General features: G+C 47.9%; 1 protein-coding gene across 2 annotated transcripts in view; it reads left to right on the top strand.

The window, feature by feature from the left end:
• The window catches only part of LOC106751777 (neuroligin-1-like), a 30604-nt gene extending 8200 nt beyond the window's left edge, over positions 1-22404 (top strand). For both annotated transcript variants that reach the window (XM_014632900.1, XM_014632892.1), the window contains exons 3-8: positions 6849-6995; positions 11581-11769; positions 14556-14812; positions 16354-16500; positions 18191-18621; positions 19887-22404. In XM_014632900.1, the coding sequence (XP_014488386.1) occupies positions 6849-6995; positions 11581-11769; positions 14556-14812; positions 16354-16500; positions 18191-18621; positions 19887-20973 (2258 nt within the window). In that variant the 3' untranslated portion in view covers positions 20974-22404. The remainder of the gene's footprint in view (positions 1-6848; positions 6996-11580; positions 11770-14555; positions 14813-16353; positions 16501-18190; positions 18622-19886) is intronic.
• Positions 22405-22410: the final 6 nt, after the last annotated feature.

Genomic DNA, 22410 nt, shown 5'->3' with positions numbered 1-22410 from the left:
GCGAGGAGAGAAGGGGCGAAAAATATCGCACTTCGCAGCGAGAGAGATGATACGGCGATTTTAGTGGCCGCGATTTCGCGGCTGTCGCGATGCCAGGGAGCTTCCTCCTCCGTAAGAAAACTACTCCGCGCTTTTCCACTTTTTCACCCTGCCCTCGCCTCCTCCTCTCCCATCCTCCTCCCCCACCTTCCTTCTGCCCCCGGCCCCCGTCATCTTTTCTCTCGACTCTTAGCGCGGGGATGGAGAGCGCGGACGTTCGCAACAAAAGGACGGGGATCGATCGGTTCATGGAGACGCTTTACTGATTGCGAGTACAGAGAGAGAGAGAGAGAGAGAGAAACTTTCAGATGAAGCGCGAAACGCGAACTGATGCGCGAGCTCGTAGATGCGAAAATCAGCGCGCGCACGGGAGAGAGAGAGAGAGAGAGAAAATCCCGCGATAAATTCTCGCGCGACGGGCATTCGATCGGATCGCGTTCTCCGCCGGACGGAGGTCTCTTAATTTCCCGCGCCGAATCTCGTTTCCCCCGACCGTTCGGGAAAGCGCGCGCTACCCGGGAAAAATGTGTCTGAATTTTCACGCGAAGGCGAATTTTCGCTCGGGAGAGAGAGAGAGGCACGTTCGAGGATGGGCGGAATCTTCGTCTCGAGGCGAAGAAGCGTGCGCGGTATCGCGAGCATATTGACAAACGGATATCTCCACTCCCTCGGCGAAAGGCGTGAATCGATGCGCACGTTGATCGATCCGACGTGAAATTAATTAAAACTGAAATTGCCCGAGCTCGACGAAGTCTCTACAAAACGCGATCGTACGGAGATAGCGCACGTACGACGAGACATTCGCGCACGATGTATTATATATATATATATATATATATATGTGTGTGTGTGTGTGTGTGTGTGTGTAGGCGGAAAAATCCACGGATTTTCCATTTTGTTCCATGGGATTTTTCGTGGAGCCGCTATTATACTGTCGAATAAAAAGCCGTAACTACCCGACGTTTCAGCCGGGATTAAAGAGAACGATCCGTCGTTGCTTCCTTCGCTTTCGCGTGGAATCCTTTCGCTACTTTTACTGAAGCGAGCACTTTTTCCCCGCGAAGCGCGATTTGCCGATGCATAGATGCAGCAGCACCGTCACCGCCGGTATCACTACTCGTGGCACACATAAGGAGCTTAGTTTCCGATCTTCCATCTACGGATATCACCGCGGAAAATTCAGCGCAAGATTTAAGCTCCTTCATCGACCGCGTTCGCCAATGGAAACATGTTATTAAATCGCTGTTTGCGAGTGTAATATCTTGTCGGGTGGGATCTCGTAGATCTCGATCGGATAGGCGTCGCGCGATATCGAGAGCCGAATAGAAGAGGCGCTCAACACGGTTGTGACGAGTCTCAAGAGGAAGGAAGAGAGAGAGGGAGAGAAAAGGAGAGGAAAAAAGGGATCGCGAGTAATTAACCGAGATCTCGTAATTTTTCGCTCGATCTTGCGAAACGGTCGAGAGGACGCGGAGGAGGGGTGATTTCGCGGGGTAAAAAGCGCGAGCTCGTTTGCATTTAAAAACCCCCGATCTCGCATTAAAAGCGCAATCCACAAAACATAACTGGAATAAAGGTCGTTCGTTTGAGATGAAATACGGGGACCGGGTTACGTAGATTGCGCAAGGAGGGAATGCGTAATACGCGTCGTATATCACGCGGAATTCGTGCTTATTTTAGCGGTATTGCGTTTATCCGGCGGATCGAGAGCTCTTTCGTCTCGGATCAGCCGTCCCCGATATTACTTTTATGGTTATATCCTACGTCTGTTATTACGTAACGTACGCGACGAAAGCGCGTAACTCTGGACTGTATTTTCAGCCTTGGATGCTTACGACGCCGCTCATCCGACTCGACCACGAAGTCGCCGGGAAAAATTCTGATGCGCAATCGTCCATTTCGCACGCACGTTCTTGCGTTTTATTTGTTTCACGTGCAAAAGTCACGCTCGATCCCGCACGTTGAAATTAATAATCGTAGTCGACCCACTTTTGTATAATATAACCATTTCATAAAAAAATCTCTCCATCCGTCTCTCTTTCAGAGTTGTAATAAATCGAGTCAAGTTAAACGAACTCAATTTCAGGATCGCACAGGATTGCACACACGCGAACCAAACGCCCTAATTTTTTCCCCAGCGAAATTTCGGTGTTCCTTTAATCTCTTGTTTGCGTTGTAACAAACGCGAAATTCACTTCGCCGAGCTGACTCGAAACATTATCGGTAACATCCATCACGTTGCGATTCACTTAATCTATCAATCAAAGACGGAGTCACACTCACATTACATACGCAGCTGGACCATCCGGCGCTTTCCTTTTTTCGCATGCAACTACACTATGTTTTTTTCATACACACGCACATACAACTGCTGGACGTTTCACTTTCGTTAATCTTCCATTGTTGATTAAACTCTGCAGTTCAAATCCCCCACGCGGCCGACTGTTGATCCGGCTCTATTTTGATTCAATTTCGCACCGGTTGCTCGTGCCCGGCAAAATTTGCGTAACCCTGATACTTAGTTCTTTTTGCTCGATATTTTTCTTTTTTTTTCGACCGGCGCATATTTGCATTCTTCATGATACCGGCGTGCGCGCGTGCGTTTCGTTTTCAGTATCATTGCGCGTTAACCACGTTTCGCGCGGTGTACCTCACGGTGCACCGTTGTATCACTTGCACACACACACACACAAACACACACCCCGACCACTTTCCGTCCGTATCGGAAATTACGTGGCGACCGGCGGCGTTATTTTCCTTGACGCAACCGCTCGCCGGAAAATTTGATATAGGGCGGTTTAATACAATGCCTCGGCGAGGAGACGCTGAAGGAGGAAAGGGGAGGGGGGGGATGGTGTTTCGTCACGCGGGAAGGCGCTTGCGAGGTGGTGGTCGTCGTTGAATATCGCTCACGTGAAAATAATATTCGGGACGCTCGGGCGTAACGAAAGCGTCGCGAATTCATCCATCTGTCGTTCCCCGATCGAGCAGCAAACATTCCCCCCTGCCCCCTCCGCCGGTTTTGTGCGTATTCGCGTGTCTCGCGCGAGGAATCCGTCTCGCTGCGAGGGATGAAAGAATAAAGCGCACTTTTATCTAGGAAATGATGAGAAACCAGCACGCGCGCGGAGCTTCGCCCCGTTCTTTCGCACAATGGCGAGGCGGATGCTGCATGCGGGAGAAGAAATGAAGCGGACGCGGGAGGGGGGAGGGAGGGGTATTGGAAGGACAAGATAAAGCGACGACGAAAGGAGCTCCATCTCCCCCGTAGAATGCTGTAAGGGAATGCTGCAAGTGTAAGGATGCGTTGCATCCTCAATTCCGTAGTGCATTGCAGTCGATTATTCGATTCACGAGAGAGAACCTGCAAGCACCGCGGGAGTGAGGCGGCTTCGTATCAGATCGACGTTCTCTGCTCGTCTCTGGCTGCCTCCGACGTTGATCTACAAGCGATCGGGACGAATGTAATGAAGAGGACCCGAAAGAAGAGAGGACAGGCCTATTGCGGCCGCGCCGATTGATTCTTTCGCGCGCTCGCGTCAATACCGCGTCGTGTCCGCGGCTGCATGTCGATTGTCATTCAGGTCGGAGACGCAGCACCGACGTGCGAAAAATGTTTATTAGAGCCCCAATTAGGAGAGAAAAAGTCCGCAACAACGACTCGCTCGTACGGATTCTTCGATCGCACGAAGCGTCTCTTCGGCGAGGGAGCCTCTGCAGAGATCTCCGCTTTCGACGCGATGCGAAGTATTGGATATCTGCGTGATTTAATCTTTTATTCTTAAGATACACAGGACGCTCGTCGTCAAGTGTCTCATCCGTTATTTACTTGTAGTTCAGGTCGAAGGAAAGAAAAAAAGTCCCGCAACATTTTGCAAACAACCGCCAGGAAATTCTGAGTTTTGAATTATTGAACATAACAAGGGGCTGAATTCGGAGGCTTCTTTAATTGATAACTCAAAAATCTACGCGGTTATTTGCAAAATAACAAAAGGTTGCTGAATACATGAGTTATATATTGAAGAAGTCTCTGTACATGGCCATTTTCAATAATTAATAACTCGAAATCTTGCGTGGTTGTTTGCGAAACGAAAAGGACTTTGTTCACATTATGACCTACATTATACGAGTGTACGACGGATGGGACATTTACAGGACACTTAAGGACACCCTGTACAAACCGAGTGGGAGAAAGAAGTGATCGAATGAAGAAGCTCGTGAGAAACGAATTCGTCGTAGCTATTTGTGAAATCTTGCGTAACATAGAAGCCAATTAACGAACGCGAAGCGAGCTTTTTAACTTCGTGCGAGTTAAAATCGCTGTTACGATAACGACTTAGCAACCTCTCGTTAAGACCTCGCGATAACGACCTCTTCACATTAAGGGCAAACTTTGGGCCGCTGATATATGTCGGGTCGTTCGAAAAGATTCCCCCCGTTGCCGAGTCCCCGCGAACTTCCTTATGAATTTATCGGTCCTCCCCTCTCTCCCTTTCCCAACGTACGTTACGTAATCACGTTGTAAGCCGAGTTGGAATTTAAAGGCTCCGTGCGGCACGGCGACGCGCTCCGTACACGCGAAACCGCGCGGAATTTCTCACTCGCGTTTCCTGTTATTTAAGGTCGTAATTCTGTTCAGCCTTACGAGCATTCGGAACCTGGCGTTTCGAGGAGAAAAAGAAAGGCAGAGGAACATTGTGATACAAATCAGATGCATCTTCCTCGAAGAAGAATTTCACCGGATACCGAAAGAAAGGGGGAGGAAACGCGAAACTTCGCGCGCGCGAGTTACCGGAATAATATCTCTAATGGAAACTCTCGGGGAAAAGTACATTTGCATGTCTAAAGTTTCGCCCTATCGATCGTATTTATTATCGCGCGCGGGGAAAGCAGGCCCGGTTCGAGGTATCCGGAGGAGTACGCGCGTTGTGTCACCTCTCGAGGCAGCGGCGGCCGGGAGCGCTTCGCACGTACAACGTATCGCGCTCTCGTAAAAAGAGACAGCGAGAAATCTATAATTTACTAACTTCCGGGGCGACGCGCGAACAAATCGAGCGCGACCGAGACTAGTCGATGCCGGGGAAGCAATAAAAATACCTCGGATCGCTCGTAAATGCTCTCGAGAAATACTATCTGGCGATCGCGCGAGGAAGGCGCGACGAGTACGTAGGTTTTCGCAGGCTCCCAGCGGAAAAATACGCAAGAGGCGAGAAATCGCCGAAGGTGGGTGTCGTTTGCTCGCTCACCTACTTAACTATCTGTCGCCTAGTCTGCGCTATGAGGATCGCAACAGGTGTCTCTCGCCTGCCATCGCTCAGCGCGACGCGATCATTCGTTCCCCGACAATTATGTGATTTCGATTGCGATTACCGCCACCGACATTAGTTCGACATTACTCCCGATCGAGGGGGAGAGGGGGATGCGTTGTTGCGGCTGTTTGGGTATAGAGAAAGATAAGGTTATATTGTGAACTTCGTTGAAAAAAATTTCTCGCGGAGATGTCACTTGGGATTTTTTATCTGACCCTATATGGAGAAAAATAATCTGCTATCGCGGCAAAATCTGCCAGTTATTGTATAAATAGCGAAAGGATCTGTTAAGAATATCAATTGCTGGATTATTTTGCTGAATCTGCAAATTAGTTTGCTGTAAAAAGAAATTAGTAAATGTAGGAAAGCACTGTTTTCTTCTGCAACGGCAAATTAACGTGTCTCAAGGATAAGAAAGCTGGTTCCGCTCTAATTACAATTGATTCGCTAATTTGATCACGCCAACTCAATTCTACCGCTGTCGCAACGAATACGTGGTAGCAACGATGGCTTCGTTACGATGGCAAAATTATTTTTCCCCGTGTAGACGTTCAGTATCTCTCCGTTAGAGAAATTAATATTATTATGGTTTAAGTTGGACGTGCGATCTCGTAGGTATTGACGCGCGAACGACCCACTTTGAAGTGAGAAATCAATAATAAGTGTGACACATGTCACTTCGCCGAGTGTGTCAGCGCTCGTATTCTACGTTTGACGTAAATCGTGGTTACATAATTGCTTCACGATACACTTAATGCGATTTTCATTATTTGACTAATAAAACTGAAAATTAGATAGCGCCGTCGTGAGCTTATAGTCGTGTAAGCCGGCGGGCTTATAAAGTTATACAAGCTTAATCTCTGGTACGTGCGGCCGTGCAGGAATCCGCGGTCCCTTCTTACTCGTCTTTTTTCGGCATTTTTATCGGCCACACCTCCACGGCCGGAGATGTTTATTTGCGCTTTCATAATCACGCTCGAATTGCTCATTATGTCGCGCTCGGATAAGAACCGTGTACATATTTTTACTGCAAACGTTGCTCCGACCGAGTGTACCGAGATCAAAGAGGAATTTTAGCCTGAGCCCGATTTTATCGTAATCGAGATACCCGCCAAGGGGAGGGGAGGGTGTAATTATCGCATTGTAGCGAGAGCCGGCTGTGAGCTGCTCCGATCGAAGTTCTCGATAAGGAAAACCCGACTCTCGATCGAGAAAAGAGAGAGAGAGAGAGAGAATCCGAGTGACACGCGTCGAATGAGACGACGAAGGAGACGCGATCGAGAAAACCGCCGAGCTCGGCAATTGCCGCGAAATGAAAGCGTATTTCCCATTGCAGCGCATTGCGGAACGAGTCGTAAATCATAAAATAAGCGGCGACGTTTCCATCAATTTTACGAATGTGTCCGTTCGCTTTGCGTTTATGTCAGTGTTTTATTTCAGCGCGCGAGACATTTTCCCAGAGAGACGAGTTGCGGTAGAATATCGCGTCTGATGTTGCAGGTAGTATCGCGGACTCGCTGCCGGCTCTCCTCCTCATCCACGGCGATTCCTATTCGTGGGGCGCTGGGAATTCGTTCGACGGGACCGCCTTGGCCGCTCACGGACGCCTCATCGTCGTCTCCATCAATTTTCGTCTGGGGGTGCTCGGTAAGCTCGGCAATTTCAACTTATATCTTCGTAACCGCCCCCTCTCTCCTACCCCGAGCCATTCCGCAGCGTCGAGACACACGGCCGCGCAAAACCGCTCGCGATTATTTCGCTCGACCGTCCGCGACCATTTGCGAATCATTCGAGATCGCTCGCGACTGTTCACGACAGTCCACGAGAAATTGATTCGGAAAGTATCCCCCGCCCCTCAATCATCTCGCTGCGCTGCGGGCGCATATATGTCTCGGAGAAATTCAGAAATTCAATGCCACGTATTTGTATCCATGAGGAAATGCTAACGCGGAATATGCGTTACTTGGGGGATGTAATTCTTTCGTGTGTTTTCATTTACTTTGCCCAACAAATTGCCATCACTTTGCGGCCCGCGTTTCATATGAGGTTGTTTTCCGGCTCAAGCAAACTGAGCCTATGACTCATACTTAGCATTTGTTTTTATTGGACAGTCACAGATGGTACTTTTTTTTTAAGTGGAAAAGTCAAACGTGGGAATATTGATCCTGCGAGACTATAAACATCGCTTTTTAAGATTTCCACATATGATAAAATATACTATAGATTTTACTTTGAAAGTATTATCTATTATAATTGTAAAAAATTTTACGCACCTTTTGGAGAAAATGCAATAATATAAATCGTCTGATAGAAAATCTCCGTCGCGAACATGCTTCTATATTAATATTTTTATGCTTTCGTATATTTCAATTACGTCGTCTATAATTATATTTTTCACTTTACCACGTTTGGCTGTGGCTCTTCTCTTACGTTTACAATTGTTTTAACGTTTCGCATAAGCACGTTTCGCTTTTGCTTCTTTCCACCTTCTATCTACCTTGAATCCTAGATTTACGTGTGTGTCGTTAATATAAATTGTTAATTTAAATTTCCCAGAAATCCTTTTACCTAACAGCTAACTATATTATGAACAATCTATTGACACTACTTATTATGTTTTGTCATTCATTATATTAATATTATGACATTATTAATATCTAGTGGCACTAGAACAACCGTGCTTGGCTCCTCATGTCTTTATATCGACAATTTATCTTTCATCGGAGCTGTTATCTTTTAAGATTTAGTTAATATTAACGTTCTCGTGACGTTACTATCTCGTTGACGACGGATTCAACGTCGGAATTCGTGCGACGATACTGTATCGTCAGCGGACCGCAAAGTGTTAAAGACTAGTGTCCGACCGAAACCACTTTTTTTCACTTTTCGGCCGAAACCGTAAACGAATATTCGATTCTTTTTCAGTTGCGACCGAAAATAAACCGAAAACAAACCGAAACCTGAACGAAAGTTTTACAAAAGTTAAGATGGAAAATGGATGCCACGATGAAAATACATCTATAATGATACTTTATTAAATTATAATGTGTGTGTATGTTGATACTTTATTTAAATTTGATTAAACATAACGTTGAAAATTTCGGTTGCTTTAATAATGGATATAGAAAATAAAAAACGAGAGTTATAAAATAACGGTCTTTAAAAACGCAAAAAATAGACTTATGATTACATACATTTGTATGAAATGTAACATATCTTACGCCGAAGAAGGGAGAATTTCCGAATTTTCACAGTAGTCGGTATACTGGCTTTGACCGACGTGTTGTGACTTGATTAGTTTCGGTTTACACCGAAACTGTTTTTCAATTTCGGCCGAAACCGAAGCCAAAGCGAAACCCTGATTTTTGGTCGAAAATAACCGCAGCCGAAACCGAAATTTCGGTCGGACACTATTACAGGACTGAAATGCTTTCAATCGTCACGAGATATGTTCAAAGGTGAAAGGTTTAAGGAATTGTCACATAGTCGCTTGGCTTATCGACGAAGGATTAATTTTGCGTACTTTAATAAACAAAGAAAAACAAATCAAGTTTTCGATCGACATCACGATTACTTCGGACGACAAACGTCGAGAATCGTCGACAGATGATACTTTTGACACGCGGATCTCTTTCGGGTAAACCCTTGTCCCGACAAATTATCGTCGACCGAGCGCAACAATGACGAAACGGCGACAATCAAGACATTCGCGTTGCTAGACGATTCGTGAGCGAGCAAAAACAGTGGATAGAAAGTTTCCGGATTATAAAGCGCGCCGTGGTTTACTCCGCTTTGTTTATTATTACGGCGCGAGCCAGCCCTTTTGTTCTTTCTACAGACCGAAAGAATGATCTCATTAGTCGTGGCAGCCGGGGAGGGGGGGGGGTAGTTTGCCGAGATTCTTACCAGATTACTTTCCGCGCGGTTATATACGAGAATTCTCCCTCGGTGGGTTGTTACCGGCGCGATAGTCGCAACTTTAAAAACGCGACGTCACTTCGAATGTGAATATCGGGGAACCGGAGAGCCGGTCGCTGCGAGAGATACGTCTTCTCTCACGAAAGAGAAAAAGGGAGAGAGAGAGAGAGAAAGAGAGAGAAAGGCGGTCGCGTGTGCGTGTCAAAATTAAAAACGGGAACAAAGGGGAAAGAAACAAAGGGAGTTTAATGAGGACGAAGAAGGGGGATATATGTAAGGTAGCGTTTTTCACGCGAGTAGACTTTCGCGCTCGTTTATCGCATGGCCGGCTCTCGAGAATCTGCTAAATGTCGTGCACATAATTTCAACCGCGGGGGCGTCGCGCAGGCTGTAATTGACATCCGAGCGAGTCTCCGTCCCTCGTTCGCAAATCTCCGGCGGTTATCGATGATATCCGTTTTTTTAGTTGATTCATAAAATTTTTATCAGAATATCGCGCGTGTTCCTACTTCCCTCTCTCTTTCTCTCTCTCTCTCTCTCTCCCGCTCCCTTTTTTGAATGCCGAACAAAGTGGGGCTGTAATTTCGCGTTAATCCACTTCGGTAACTTGTTACATTTCCATTTCGCGAGTTCCTCGGCGATTTTCGCGCCGCGTTTTTTTTACCGCCGTTGAGTCCGCAATCCGGTATCCAGTACCCTCCTTTCCCCCTTTTTCCCCCGCTCGGCGCTATTTCTGGAGCGTGCTATTTAGGGGTACACCGAGAATGCATCGCGCGGTTAATAAACGATAAACAAGTGACTTGTATTCGAAAGAGCTTATTCGAAAGATGTGCAAGCGCGTGTTTACAACTCCGTACGGCCATTCATGAAAAAAGCCCGGGGGCGGTCGACGGAATAATTTTCGATATCGATACGCCCGTATTTTCAGCCGGGGCGCTGTTTTTGCTCTTCTCCCTTTTGTCGGGCGCGCTGCAGTTTTCCGTATGCGTTTTGTTCATCGCCGTAGCGAAACAATGCCCGCGGTATTATCCAATATCGCGCGGCCAGCGGACTCGATTTCCTTCTCGTCGTTTTATTTTTTTCCCCTTCCCCCTCCCCCTTTTCGTTATTCTACTTATTATTCGTACTTTCCCCGGTGTTTCGTGCCGCATATTTTCGTGCTTCACGGATCGCGGTTCCCGTGCAAATAAAGTTGCCGAGATTGGTCTCCGTTACTTTAAATAATATCGGGTGTATTTCCAAATCGGTCACGTATTCGAAAAATTCCCTCGTCTCCCGGCCGAACGAATTGAAACGATCCGGTGGATCGGAAAACGATCATTCGGGGGGGAAAAGCGGCTGAAGGGAGCGGTCCTGCCGCGGACAGGTCCCACTTAAATCGCGCGAACGGCCGTTATAAGCGACACAATTATTATTTACTCAATACTCCACGATAGTGCGTATATTTCCGATGTTAAATACGAGTGGAAAAGTGTGGGATTCGGCGGATAATTAAGCGCGCGACGCGTGAGTGGGAAATTGAGGGGTGGAATCGGGATCGAGATCGAAATCACTCGCCTCGCCAAAATGCGACGACGGAGGAAAGTAACGCCGTAATCGTAGGATAGGCCACGGCAAATTGAAGCGAGTGAAATCGAGCCGGCCGAGCAAATGTTTAATTTTCATCCGATTTGTCCGATTCGCGGCCTCGCTTGCCGTTAACAATAACCGTGTTTGCATTACGCGAATAGATACCTTGGCTTTCGCCCTGCCCCGGTAACTAACCCGGTAACAATTAATTAAATCAGAATTTTCCTCCTTCGCTCTCTCCATCTCTCTATCTCTCTCACTTGGCATGATCTTCTTAAAGTAAATACCAGCGGTGATTGTATCCGAGCTCTCTGTGAGCTCGCAATTAGTACAATAACATGAGCTCTTTACGTTACGTTTGCGCAAGGTCTGTGAGTCAAAGGAAGCAAGCGCGAGAAGCGAAAGAGGCTAGAGCGAGAAACGAGAAGACAATTGCGCCGTTGCGGAATTGTCCGAGCAAACGCCCTTGAATCGCGGCAATTTTCATTTTTCTTCTTTTTCTCACGAGCAGACAGCTTCCGTTCTCGGTCCATGCATAAAGAGAGAGAGAGAGAGAGAGAGAGAGAGAGAAACGGTGAAGGTGTCGCGAGATTGCGCACGCCGTAACCCGTGCGATGCTTTGCCGTGCGAGGAAATCCGCGTTGGAAAATACGCGGGCATAATTCGCGAAACGGCCGGCTGGATCCACTTATAGCCGGGCGTTAAATGAGAGTCGTCTACCTAATTCGGGTGCATTGAAACCCAGGCTTTCTGAAAACCGGGTCGAAGGGGAGCGCGCAGGGCAATTACGGATTGATGGATTTGGTGGCGGGACTTCATTGGCTGCGCGAGAATCTCGGGGCTTTCGGCGGCGATCCTGAGCGACTGGCGTTGCTGGGCCACGGCACCGGGGCGGCTCTCGCCAATTTTTTAGCGGTCTCCCCAATGGCGAAAGGTAAGGTCTTTTAATCGTTCGCGAGGCGTGCGATCGCGCGGATGCCGAGGCGATTCGCGACCGACGCGCACCGCGTTTTGTTTGCGCACCGGCTAAATGCCGCGCGCGCAAACAAGATGAGGAAGCGTCGGGGCTGCATCGGAAACCGCAAACGAGCTCGAAGGACGCGGGCAGATTCATGCGGAAAACACAAGGATGTATCAATGATATATATTGTTAATTTTCGTTCCGAATTATTCGTACGTTTTATACTTCACAGCATCAGTTTGAGGGTGTGAAAGTGGGGATTTGCAGAAAAATATCGCCTCTCTCTCTGCGTATCTGCGTGTAATATGTAATTAACGTTGATTGGATTTTTTCCCTGAGATACATCAGCATTAGTAAATGAAAAAATATCATATCTGTCTGTTGCGGCTGGGATATATTTGAAAAGTATTATATAACATTAAGTTAAAAAAGCACTTTGATGCATGTTTAATTGATATCTGTGCACAGAATCTGGCAGGAATGCAATTAAATACTTAACAAGTTAATTAAATTCGCACGGACAAACGAGAAATCCAGACAAACATGGAACCATAAACTAATTTTTTTCGACGTATTGTTTCGAGGCTTTTTTTTTATTTGTAAGCCAGTAGTCCTTTGTATTACTACGCGCGCTAACATTTAAAAAAAATCGAGGCTTGTGTCAGCAATTTTCATAAATAACAGGTACATGTTTAATTTACCGGAGAAAAATATCGAAAGAATAACAAGTGAAAAGGTGAAAAATAAAAATGAAAATATGCATGTGATTTCTGCGGTTGAATAAGTATGTCAAACCATTTTTAATTAACGCAGCGAAACAATAATTTTCCCATCTCCTGGAAACCATTTGGAGTCATACAACACACACACACATGTTACTATGGAAAAAGTAAACTGAAATAGACTAAAGGTGACTTATCAATTACGGATACTCTGAATTTTCGAGATATTAATCATTTTACAATATGTACAATCGTATGAAGAACTATTGACTTGCAAATAAGCAAAATGGAATATCCCGGAAACGGTTTTTGTGAACTTAAGCTTGTTACAACTCGCGTGTCAATTTTCGCGTGTTTTATTATCCAGTCATATTACCTGCGGTTTTAAAGCACCCTGTATAAATTTCGGCTTCAGTATGAATGTATCGCGGTTGCACGATACTGATATGCTAATTTTTATTTCTGCCACAGTATATCGTTCTCGACAAAAATTCCCACCGCGTGCACACCATAAATTTATTTATTTTTCAAACCGCTTGTATATATGTGTGTGTGTGTGTGTGTAAACTGCTTGTAAACTCCAACCGTTCGCTCGCCGATGCAGGATTGATGATATTCCTTCTCACCGTCTGAATCGTAAAGTATCGCGAACTGAGTCCTTCGCAGTAGCCGATATTACCGTCAAGAAAGAGAATCAACTTAATCGCATTTAACATTCGACCGACCGCGAAAGCGAAACCCTTCTAAAGAGACGTGCTAATTACAGCTAATTGGTTAACGCTCTCGGCGTATAACCGCTGTCTAAGCTTCTCCTGGCGTTTGGAGAGGAAGCGAGAGGAGAAATGAGGTAACAGGCTTCGCGGACTACCAAAAGACTGATTTCCCGTTCGTGGATTATCGGATTTCGAAATAATAAAGAGAGCGGAGTACTATCGCCGCGGGGATGGTAACTGCAGGGATTTTAATTGTTTACTTCGTGTCCACGTGTAGAAAATTTCCTAGGATCTGATTAGAATCTATTCCGATTTTCCGAAATGATGGATTCTGATTGGGAAATCTACGAAGACTCGGAGGTGTAATGTTTCAAAACTACGATTCTATGCGGGAAATTCAGACAGATTCCATTTTCTCTGTTCAACGTTTACCCAAAGTTTTCTTGTTTTTTAGATTTCTATTTTATAATTATTGAATGATTATTTATGGAACGAGATATCTGAGAAGCTTTGGGCGGGGAAAGTAGGAGTTGTCTGGCTTCCCATATAGAAAGTTTCGTGGGATCTAATTGGAATCTATTCCGATTCTAAGTCGGAAACCCAGAGAGATTCCATTTTCTCTGTCCAAACGTTTGTATATACCTAAAGTTTTCTTTTTTCTAGATTTCCATTCTATATCTATGTTGAACAAAACATCTGAAAAGCTTTGAGTATTTACGTATATTTTACAGATATAAATATTGAAAACCGTATATATTCAAGCCGATTCAATTATTTTGCTCCAACATCAGTTATATAGTTTTATTTCTTACTGTAAGGTTTTCAAAAATCGGAGATTGAAATGGTCGCTTGAATATTTATGCTTTTCAAGTTATTTATATATTTGTAAAATATTCAAATCTTTTCAAATATTTTGTTGAATATAAAACACATAAAATAGAAATCTGTAAAAAGTAAATTTTGGGAAAATATCGAGCAGAGAAAAATGGGATCTATCTAAATTCCCGTGTTAGAAAATTTTATGAAGAGTATCTAATTCGAATCTATTCCGATTGCCAACTAAATAATATTGCGATTCTAAATGGGAAGCCCAGGCAGATTCCATTTGCTCTGCCCAACATTTTCCTAAAGTTTTCTTATAACTAGAATACAAATTCGATTTCTATTCGATATCGCAATATGTTACACTTATTTGAGATAAGTTTGGTTAATCCGATCAGAATCTATACTATATTTTGGAAACGTTCGGAAAATGTTTGTACGGGTCGCTATCTTCGCGGCTCACCGGACGCAATTAGCGAGAGACTTTCGCCGCGAATTATAGAGCTGATCGGGAGGGTGATCCTGCTTGGGGGTTCAGCCCTTTCGCCATGGGCGGTCCAGCGAGATCCGCTGACGGTGAAGCGCCGGGTCGCCGATCAGACCGGATGTCCGAGCGACGTCGAGGCCGACGACATCGCACCGTGCCTTCGTTTGAGGAACCTGGACGAGCTGCTGGCGGTTAAGCTGGATCCGCCGAGATTCACTTCCGGATTCGCGCCCTTCATCGACGGAGCTGTTCTGCCACCGACGGTCAATCAGGTAAGACCGTAATTTCATCACATTTCGCTCTTCTCCTCCCCGCTCCTCCCTCGCCCTCGGTTGTAAAAAATATAACGCGCCGTTTCCACATTTACGATTACCGCCTCGCCTTCGTCGCGCAGTCGGTTTTACCTTTAATGTTCGCTCAATCGATCGCGTTCGTCTCTCTCTCTCTCTCTCTCTGCTTTTAAGACAAGTTTTTTGTAATAATCTTTTAGATAGTCAACACGCAGAGCTGTCAGACGAAAATGTCAATGTAAATTATAATGATTATCTCATTGTCAATATTTCTTTTGTGTAGAAATGTAAATATCGTCTTAACTAAGTAGAATATTATCGTACAGTTTGTAGACCGTTTTTTTTCTTTTTTCTTTTCCTTCATAAGCAACACATTGTAAGCTAAACTATTTGTTGTATGCGCTCGAGGGGACAGCGTTACCAGAGCACGTGATAAATAACACATCTATTTGTCTCTCTTCAAATGCAAAATTAGAGAGGAGAGAGGAGAGAGAGAGAGAGAGAGAGAGGGAAGGAGAGGGGGCGGGAAATTAGTTGTTCCAAACGCCAAAGTTAATCGACGTCGGCGATATCGATCATTAATATTACGGTTGTAATTAAAGGGCAATAATTATGAGGAATTAAATCTCCAGTAGAGCAACGTTCAATCCGCGTCGACCTCAACGGCTAATTATTCCTCTCTTCTGACGGGAAACCCAAGGGAGCCTTTAATAATCATCGACTGCGTTAACATTACAACATCGGAACTTTTGCACCGAGCTTTTCATAAGTTTTCGGCAACCGGCGCCGCTGATAGGCGCTTATCTGCGTGAACTTCGACACGGCTTCGTCGGTTCCGCGCTTTTGACATTGCGCCGTTTTTCATGAAATTTGCATTTACATCCTCCACGCTTGGGACGTACATGCCGCCGGTTGTGGTGTGGTAGGAGAGGGGGAGGAGGAGAAGGACAGGCGGGCGAACGGGTCTCGTTTAAACTCGCGTTACGCGTTAGAATATCCCACTACTTCATAGGCGATGTAAATAAATATTATGGCGGGCGTTGAATAAACATCGGTCTCAGCGCGCACACGTGTCGTCTGTTCGGCGGGCGATTACGAAATTTGCGAATTTCGTTGTAATTGCATGCGGATATTAGCCCGGCCCAACAGCACCGGCGGCCGGCCGACCGGCCGGCGTATTGATTTTGCGCAAGAGCGAACGAGACGACAGGTAAACGATGAATCTGCTAATTGAACGGACAACCGGCTGACAGATGACGGATCCGAGAACCGTAATAGCTACTTCGTGCATGCTCCATTAACCTATCCGCCGATAGTGTAGTGCATGTCTCGTCGCACTCGTCGCGATATCGCGGTATCGCGAACGCGCGTAACCCGGAAGTGCCGGGCGAACGGAGAGAAACGGGCAGGCGCCGAGCCGCCTCCCGATCGATAACAGCGTGTTTCTCTCGCGAACGCTGCGAGCGGGAAATGCGAAAAAACAAAGCGAAACAATGACGAAATAGACGGGACGCTTCGATCAGAACTTCCAGCCCACTGCCTCTTCGTCGGGACTAATGCCGATCGTACCCGGACCCGGCGCCGAGTTCGCGGACTTCGGCGATCGCGACTTACTCTTCGGCCTTACGTCCGAGGAAGCCTGGGTGAACCTCTCCGAGGATGATCTACAGGTGAGTTCGACGTGAGTTCGTTTCAGTCGCCGACGGTAATTCGGAGGAAATGTTCGCAAACGTGGGAAAACACGGGAATTATCGCGAAAAAAATGACTCAGCAATGACTAGCTAAATCTTGTCAGCTTGTCCTCGAACCTTGCTTTGCATTCACACTCAAAAGTCGGCTGTTGGAGGTAAAATGCACTTGCCGTGATACACAACTGTGTTAGCTGAAATGCCAACGTTTAACCAAGGTTCAAAATATTTATTATCACATTATAAGACGTTATAAATAAATATGGCGGCATAATTGGTCAAAGAGGGACAGGGGTGGTTAAAATACGGCTGATATTTTTCGCTGTATTTTCGCTGCCTAAATTCAAATATCCGATGAATTCAGCTGCGGTAGCAACGACATTAGCTGTCCATAATTCCACAGCCGTATTACAATTGCTACGTTTAATTTTTTTCACTAAATGCACACGTGTCAATTGTGTACGTTTCGTCAATTTCCACCGTGAACGCATTTGTATTATTCGTAACATTCCTCCGAAAGCGTGGAAATGTGTATCCACGAAAAAGTATCGGTACATTTTAAGCTCTCGCGTGCTATCGATTTCATCAAGAAATTTGTGCTCGGCCGGAAGTAATGTCCTGATTAATAGCCGAACACCTCGCGCATAATATGTAATTGACGTTGATTGGATATAGCTCGACAAATTGATGAGCTTTACGATGAAAGCGTCACGAGCGAGAGCGCGCGCTATTCGTTCCGGATATTATTGACTCTCTGATGGTCACGGCCACTGAGCGAGCGAGCGCGCGTCTTTCCACTTTAGGATTTACGTGTGTGCGAATCAGCAATCCGTATGCAGATATAATCGTCGGCGGAAACGAGTCGACATTATTTACGCAAATAAAATCGCGCCGATTACCGGCCCGGTTATCAGCGATTCGAGCGATTCTCTCGTGTGCACACATCGCGCGCGCGTTCGCCGGGCAAAGGAAATTACTATGAGCGACACATTTGCGCAAATCAAACATCGCGTGCCCGTAATAAAAACTCTCGAGCATCATTCCTGATAAGCTCTCGTCGCGAAACTCGTCGGGGAAAAAAAAAGAAACTTTCTCTAATCCCCCAATCGCGAGATCGAAATTTTTCGAATCCGCTTCGACGCCAAGCGCGATCCGCCTCTCCGACAATTAACAACAAACAATCAATATCGCGTTGCACGCACGCACCGAGTTTCAAAACGGTTTAAACTCTTCCTTCTTGATCCAATTTGGAACGCAACCGATGGCCCAATGAGAGAACTAATTTCTCGAAAACCAGTTCTCTCGTCACTGGACCATCGCTTGCGTTCCAAACTGCATCAAGAGAAAAATAGAAACGTGTTCAAACCGTTTTGGAAGCTACACTGAGAGACGTTTCAGTTATTTCCGGGCTCGACTTTTTTTATTGTTTCAAATCAGAAAAATAGCAGTGGCAACATGCATGTGAAGCTGTTATCACTGATACAGAAAAAAAAGTGCCCAGTATAGCACACAGAAAAAAAATGCTAGAATCAAGTAAATATAATTACTTATTTTTCAGCCCCTTAAATCAAGTAATATTTGTATCGATTTAAGTATGTTTTAATGGCGGAACGATTCACCGTATAATCCGCGTAGTGAAACAGCGGCGACTTTCTCTCTTATGGGTTGGCAGAACGGCTTGAACGAGACGAGGAGAGACCGTATATTGCGCACTTACGTCCGGAACACCTACCGATACCATCTGCATGAAATCTATTCGACACTTCGGAACGAGTACACCGACTGGGAACGGGGCGAGCAGAGCCTCGTGGCGATCTGCGAGGGTCTCTTATCTCTCCTCGGAGACGGCCAAGTCGCCGCGCCGCTCCTCCGACTGGCCCTGCTGCACTCCGCCTCCGCGGGACGGGGCTATTTCCTGCACTTCCAGCCGGACGATCGACCGAGTCAGAGGGGCGAGGAAGTGCCGTATCTCTTGGGCATACCTCTTCTTCGTGGCGAAGTCACGTCGTCGTCGGCGACGTCCGCCTTTGGCAACTACACGACCGCCGACGAGAACCTGTCGAAGCTTCTCGTCCATTACTTGGCTAACTTCGTGAGGCGCGGGTGAGTCCTCGCGATCCTTTTCATCTTCCGGCTTTTTAAATTAACGTCTAATTACGGGCGCATCGTAAATGAGAGAGAGATGTGTCTCTCTCTGTCGCTCGGCCGCGCGGAAATGAGGATCTCACGTGGTAGTTGGCGTGAAACGTAGCGGCGAGCGATTTCCCCGGCTTTATCGCGTCTTTATCGCGACCGACGGCCGCGCGAAAATGCTAACGAAAACGAGGAGCTCGTACCGTCGTTTTCCCGGCCGAGGAAGCACACAGCAGTTGTCAATCGATAACGCGCCGCCGCCGCCGCGAGATAACGCGCGCACGAGTGTGAAAGGGTTAATCGGATAAGTGAACGCGGCGTGCCTCTTGTTAATTCAGCCGGCTTGGAGTTCGTCCGAACTTAAGTATCACATGCACTTCGATTACCCCTCCGTGAAGAGGGTCTTGAAAGGTTGGTAGTTGTAGGGTGAAGTTACAGCTGGGAGAGGATTTTCGAGCCAAACTCCCGCCAAAGGCCGTTAGTGCGCTCAGCGGAAGCTCGCAATCTCGAAGCGGAGAGATGGAGAGTTGGCGGAGAGGAGACGCGAAGTGATTTCGGTCTCCCTAATTGCGGATCGTTGGCTATCTGGATGATTGCTCTGTCATTGACACGGAGAATTTTCTCGGATGGAATTTTCGTTTGCGGCGAACTGTCGCACGGGGTGCGGGGGGAAGCCACGTTTCGAATTGACACATTCGTGGTCCGGCCCTCTCGGATTCCGATACGAAATTTAATCGTTCAACTTTCTTCATTGTTGCGTATGCGATTAAGCATATATTAATTTTTTTTCAATATTTTCTCCATGTTATTACATTAATTTTTGTACAATTTAACATTTGACGTCGATGTTAAAATTTATCATTCGCGAGTAGAAATGTATCCAGTCAGAGTCAAAGGCCGATAACTAGAACAGGCTAGATTAAATTTTCCAGTCCGCAATTTCTTTTGTTTACCGTCGTCTAATTTATTTATCCGGCTATTATCTAGCCGCTAGAAGAAGCGAGAATTACATCACCGGCTGGTAGCGACGTCAGACACAAATTCACTCCCTGAGCCACGAGGTTCAGTTTCTACCGGGGACTTTTAACGTTATTAAATCTCATTATCAAATTTCCTCGCGGCCAAGTTGCAAAGCGGGGCAACGACCTGAGGGCGCGCGAGGGGAAAAAAGGAGAGAGCACGAGAGACGGTGTCTGTCCACTTGTCAAAGGCTCGTGGTTCGCTGGTTGTTCCAGGGATCCGAACGGCGCGAGTCCCTTGTCCTCGGGACTGGAGGGCGGCCTAACGACGAGCCCGCCGTTCTGGGACTCGTACGACTCCATAAACCAGTTGTACTTGGAGGCCGGCCACAGCCCGGAGATGCGTTCGCACTACAGGGGCCACAAAATGTCCCTCTGGCTGAACCTGCTGCCGCAGCTGCACCGGCCGGGCTACGAGATCAACATGCGGCACCACCACCTCGCGGACAGCCAGAACCTCTACGAGGGCCCGGTGCGTCCTCAGAGCACGGCCGTGCCGATACCGGCGCCCCCGCTGCCCCTGCCGTCCCCCACGGAACCCTCCTCGATAATAAACGTGCTGTCCACGACGGAGTGCACACCGAACGCGACCGTCGCGACCACGATCACACCCACCACCTCGCAGACGCTGCAGCACTCGAACCTGGGCCCGGGCCCCAACAACATCCTGCGTAAGCTCGCGTCCAGCCACTACCAGAGTTACACCACCGCCCTAACGGTCACCATCGCGGTCGGGGTGTTCCTGCTGCTGCTCAACATCCTGATATTCGCGGGCATCTACCACCAGCGCGACCGGAACGCGGGCGGCGGTATCGCCACCTCCTTCGGCAACAAGAAGAAGGAAGAGCTGCTGGAGGCCGGCTGCTCCGGCATGGACCCCGCCACGGGTAAGCAGCGACTGTCTTCCATGAACCTGATCGACTCGCCGTCGATCCTGCAGCCCCACAAGGCGAAGCTCGTCCAAGAGCTGGAGATGCAGCTGCAGGAGTTCCAATGCTCGCCGCCGCCCGGCGGCGGCAAGCGCATCCTGGAGCCGCCGTCCTACAGCAAGAGCCCGTGCGTCCAGAGGACCCGCACCCCGTCGCCCTGCGTCGACGCGACGATCGCCAGGATGGACGAGGTGAACGACGGGATGAGCGGCCTGCACGACAGCGAGGACGAGAACGAGGACGTGCCGGAGCCACCGCCGCCGCCCAAGGCACCGGCGCCGAACGTCGGTCTCTCGTGTCCTGGGATCCTGCGACAGCCCGGGACACCCGGCAGCGCGAAGAAGCGCGTGCAGATTCAAGAGATCTCCGTGTGATAGACGGGGGGGGACGAGACCTCCCTCCGCCGGGATCTTTTGATGTCGGGTCACGGAGCGATTCGCTGAGGTGGCGCGAGAGGAGCCGGGATCGTCGATCGAGATCAAGTGTAGCGCGAGGGCCTCTCCTCCTTTGAACTCCGGCCGGCTGTTATCGGGGACACTCGAGAGACGCGCGCACGGCGCCCGTCGAGGCGGCTTTCGTTGATGAGATTATCGTTTCCCGCTCGAGAATAAACCGACCGGTCTCTTCCGTTCTTTCTCTCTCACGCTTCCCCGTCTTCCTTTCGTCCGCGTGTTACCGTCACGTTGTCGCGAGCTCGCGCCAAGTTAACATTCACGGCGTTCGCGCGTTGACAGTTCTCTCCTCCGTGTCCTCCCGATACGCCGTGCTCGCTCGCACGGGGGAAAAACTCATCCCCAGCTATCGACTTACCAAGACGGACGTCGGTGCGTCCAGACCGACGAGTGACCTTCTTTGCCGGGGACATCAGGCGGCGCGTGTTCAGCAGCGTCGCTCGAAGAAAGTGAAACATAATAATTTCTACTTGCCCCTCTCACGCAGCGTTGCACAGTGTACGCGTACAGCAGCCATGAACGAACGTAGAAGGAAACGAACGGACGAACGAACAAACGAGCAGTGCCAGTTTAGAGGTGCGCGTCCTCGCCTCTCGCGGAGTGAGGTCTCGGCCGAGGCCTTCGGCGTGTGATTTACGTCCCGCAGAACCCTGCGAACGCCGGTTCGTAGTGGCCCCTTCGTAGACCCGAGACGTGATCCTCGTCCGTCCATTGGGGGACGCGCGAAGCGTGCCACAGGTTCGCGTTCGTTTGATTATCGCCGACCGCGAAACACGGGGGATTGACGTGATCTCAGGAATAAAATGAAACGCGAGGGACGTCTTCTTCGCGGCGGACCTCCACCGACCGCCCGTCGTCCGGGATGCGTCACGCACGCAACGGACTTCGTCCCGCAAACGCTAAACGGAATTAATCGAGGAATTGGTAGTCTTGGGCTTTGACTTCTAGGTTCATAAAAAAGATGACGAGAGTGACTAAATAATTGATAATATGTATGTTGTGTGTGCGTGTGTGTGTGTGTATGTGTGTGAGAGAGAGAGAGAGAACGCACGAGTGAGCGATGGACGAGGGAGGGAGAGGGGAGAAAAGAGATCGTGCTCCGGGAAGGGAGAGACAGGGTGGAGATCGGAAGAGGGACGTGTTTCGCAAAGAACTCTCTCTGTGTGGGAACGTTGGCTTTGTTTAGCGTAATCGGGCGTGTGTGCGTAGCCCCCGTGCGAAGAACTGGAACACGTACGAGCCGGGATAGAGCTAAACGGATTAACGGCAGAGCGGGGAGTACTTAAGGGGTTGTTGCAGGTGACTCTCACCCTCTCTTCCTCCCTCTTTCTCTGTCCTTCTTTCTCTCTCTCTCCCCCC

The sequence above is a fragment of the Dinoponera quadriceps genome, unplaced genomic scaffold (assembly GCF_001313825.1).
Source record: "Dinoponera quadriceps isolate SergipeBrazil2010 unplaced genomic scaffold, ASM131382v1 scaffold141, whole genome shotgun sequence".
In the NCBI taxonomy this organism is placed as follows: Eukaryota; Metazoa; Arthropoda; class Insecta; order Hymenoptera; family Formicidae; genus Dinoponera; species Dinoponera quadriceps.
Note: the sequence above shows the minus strand (reverse complement) of the source record. Positions and strands in the feature narration are given on the sequence as shown.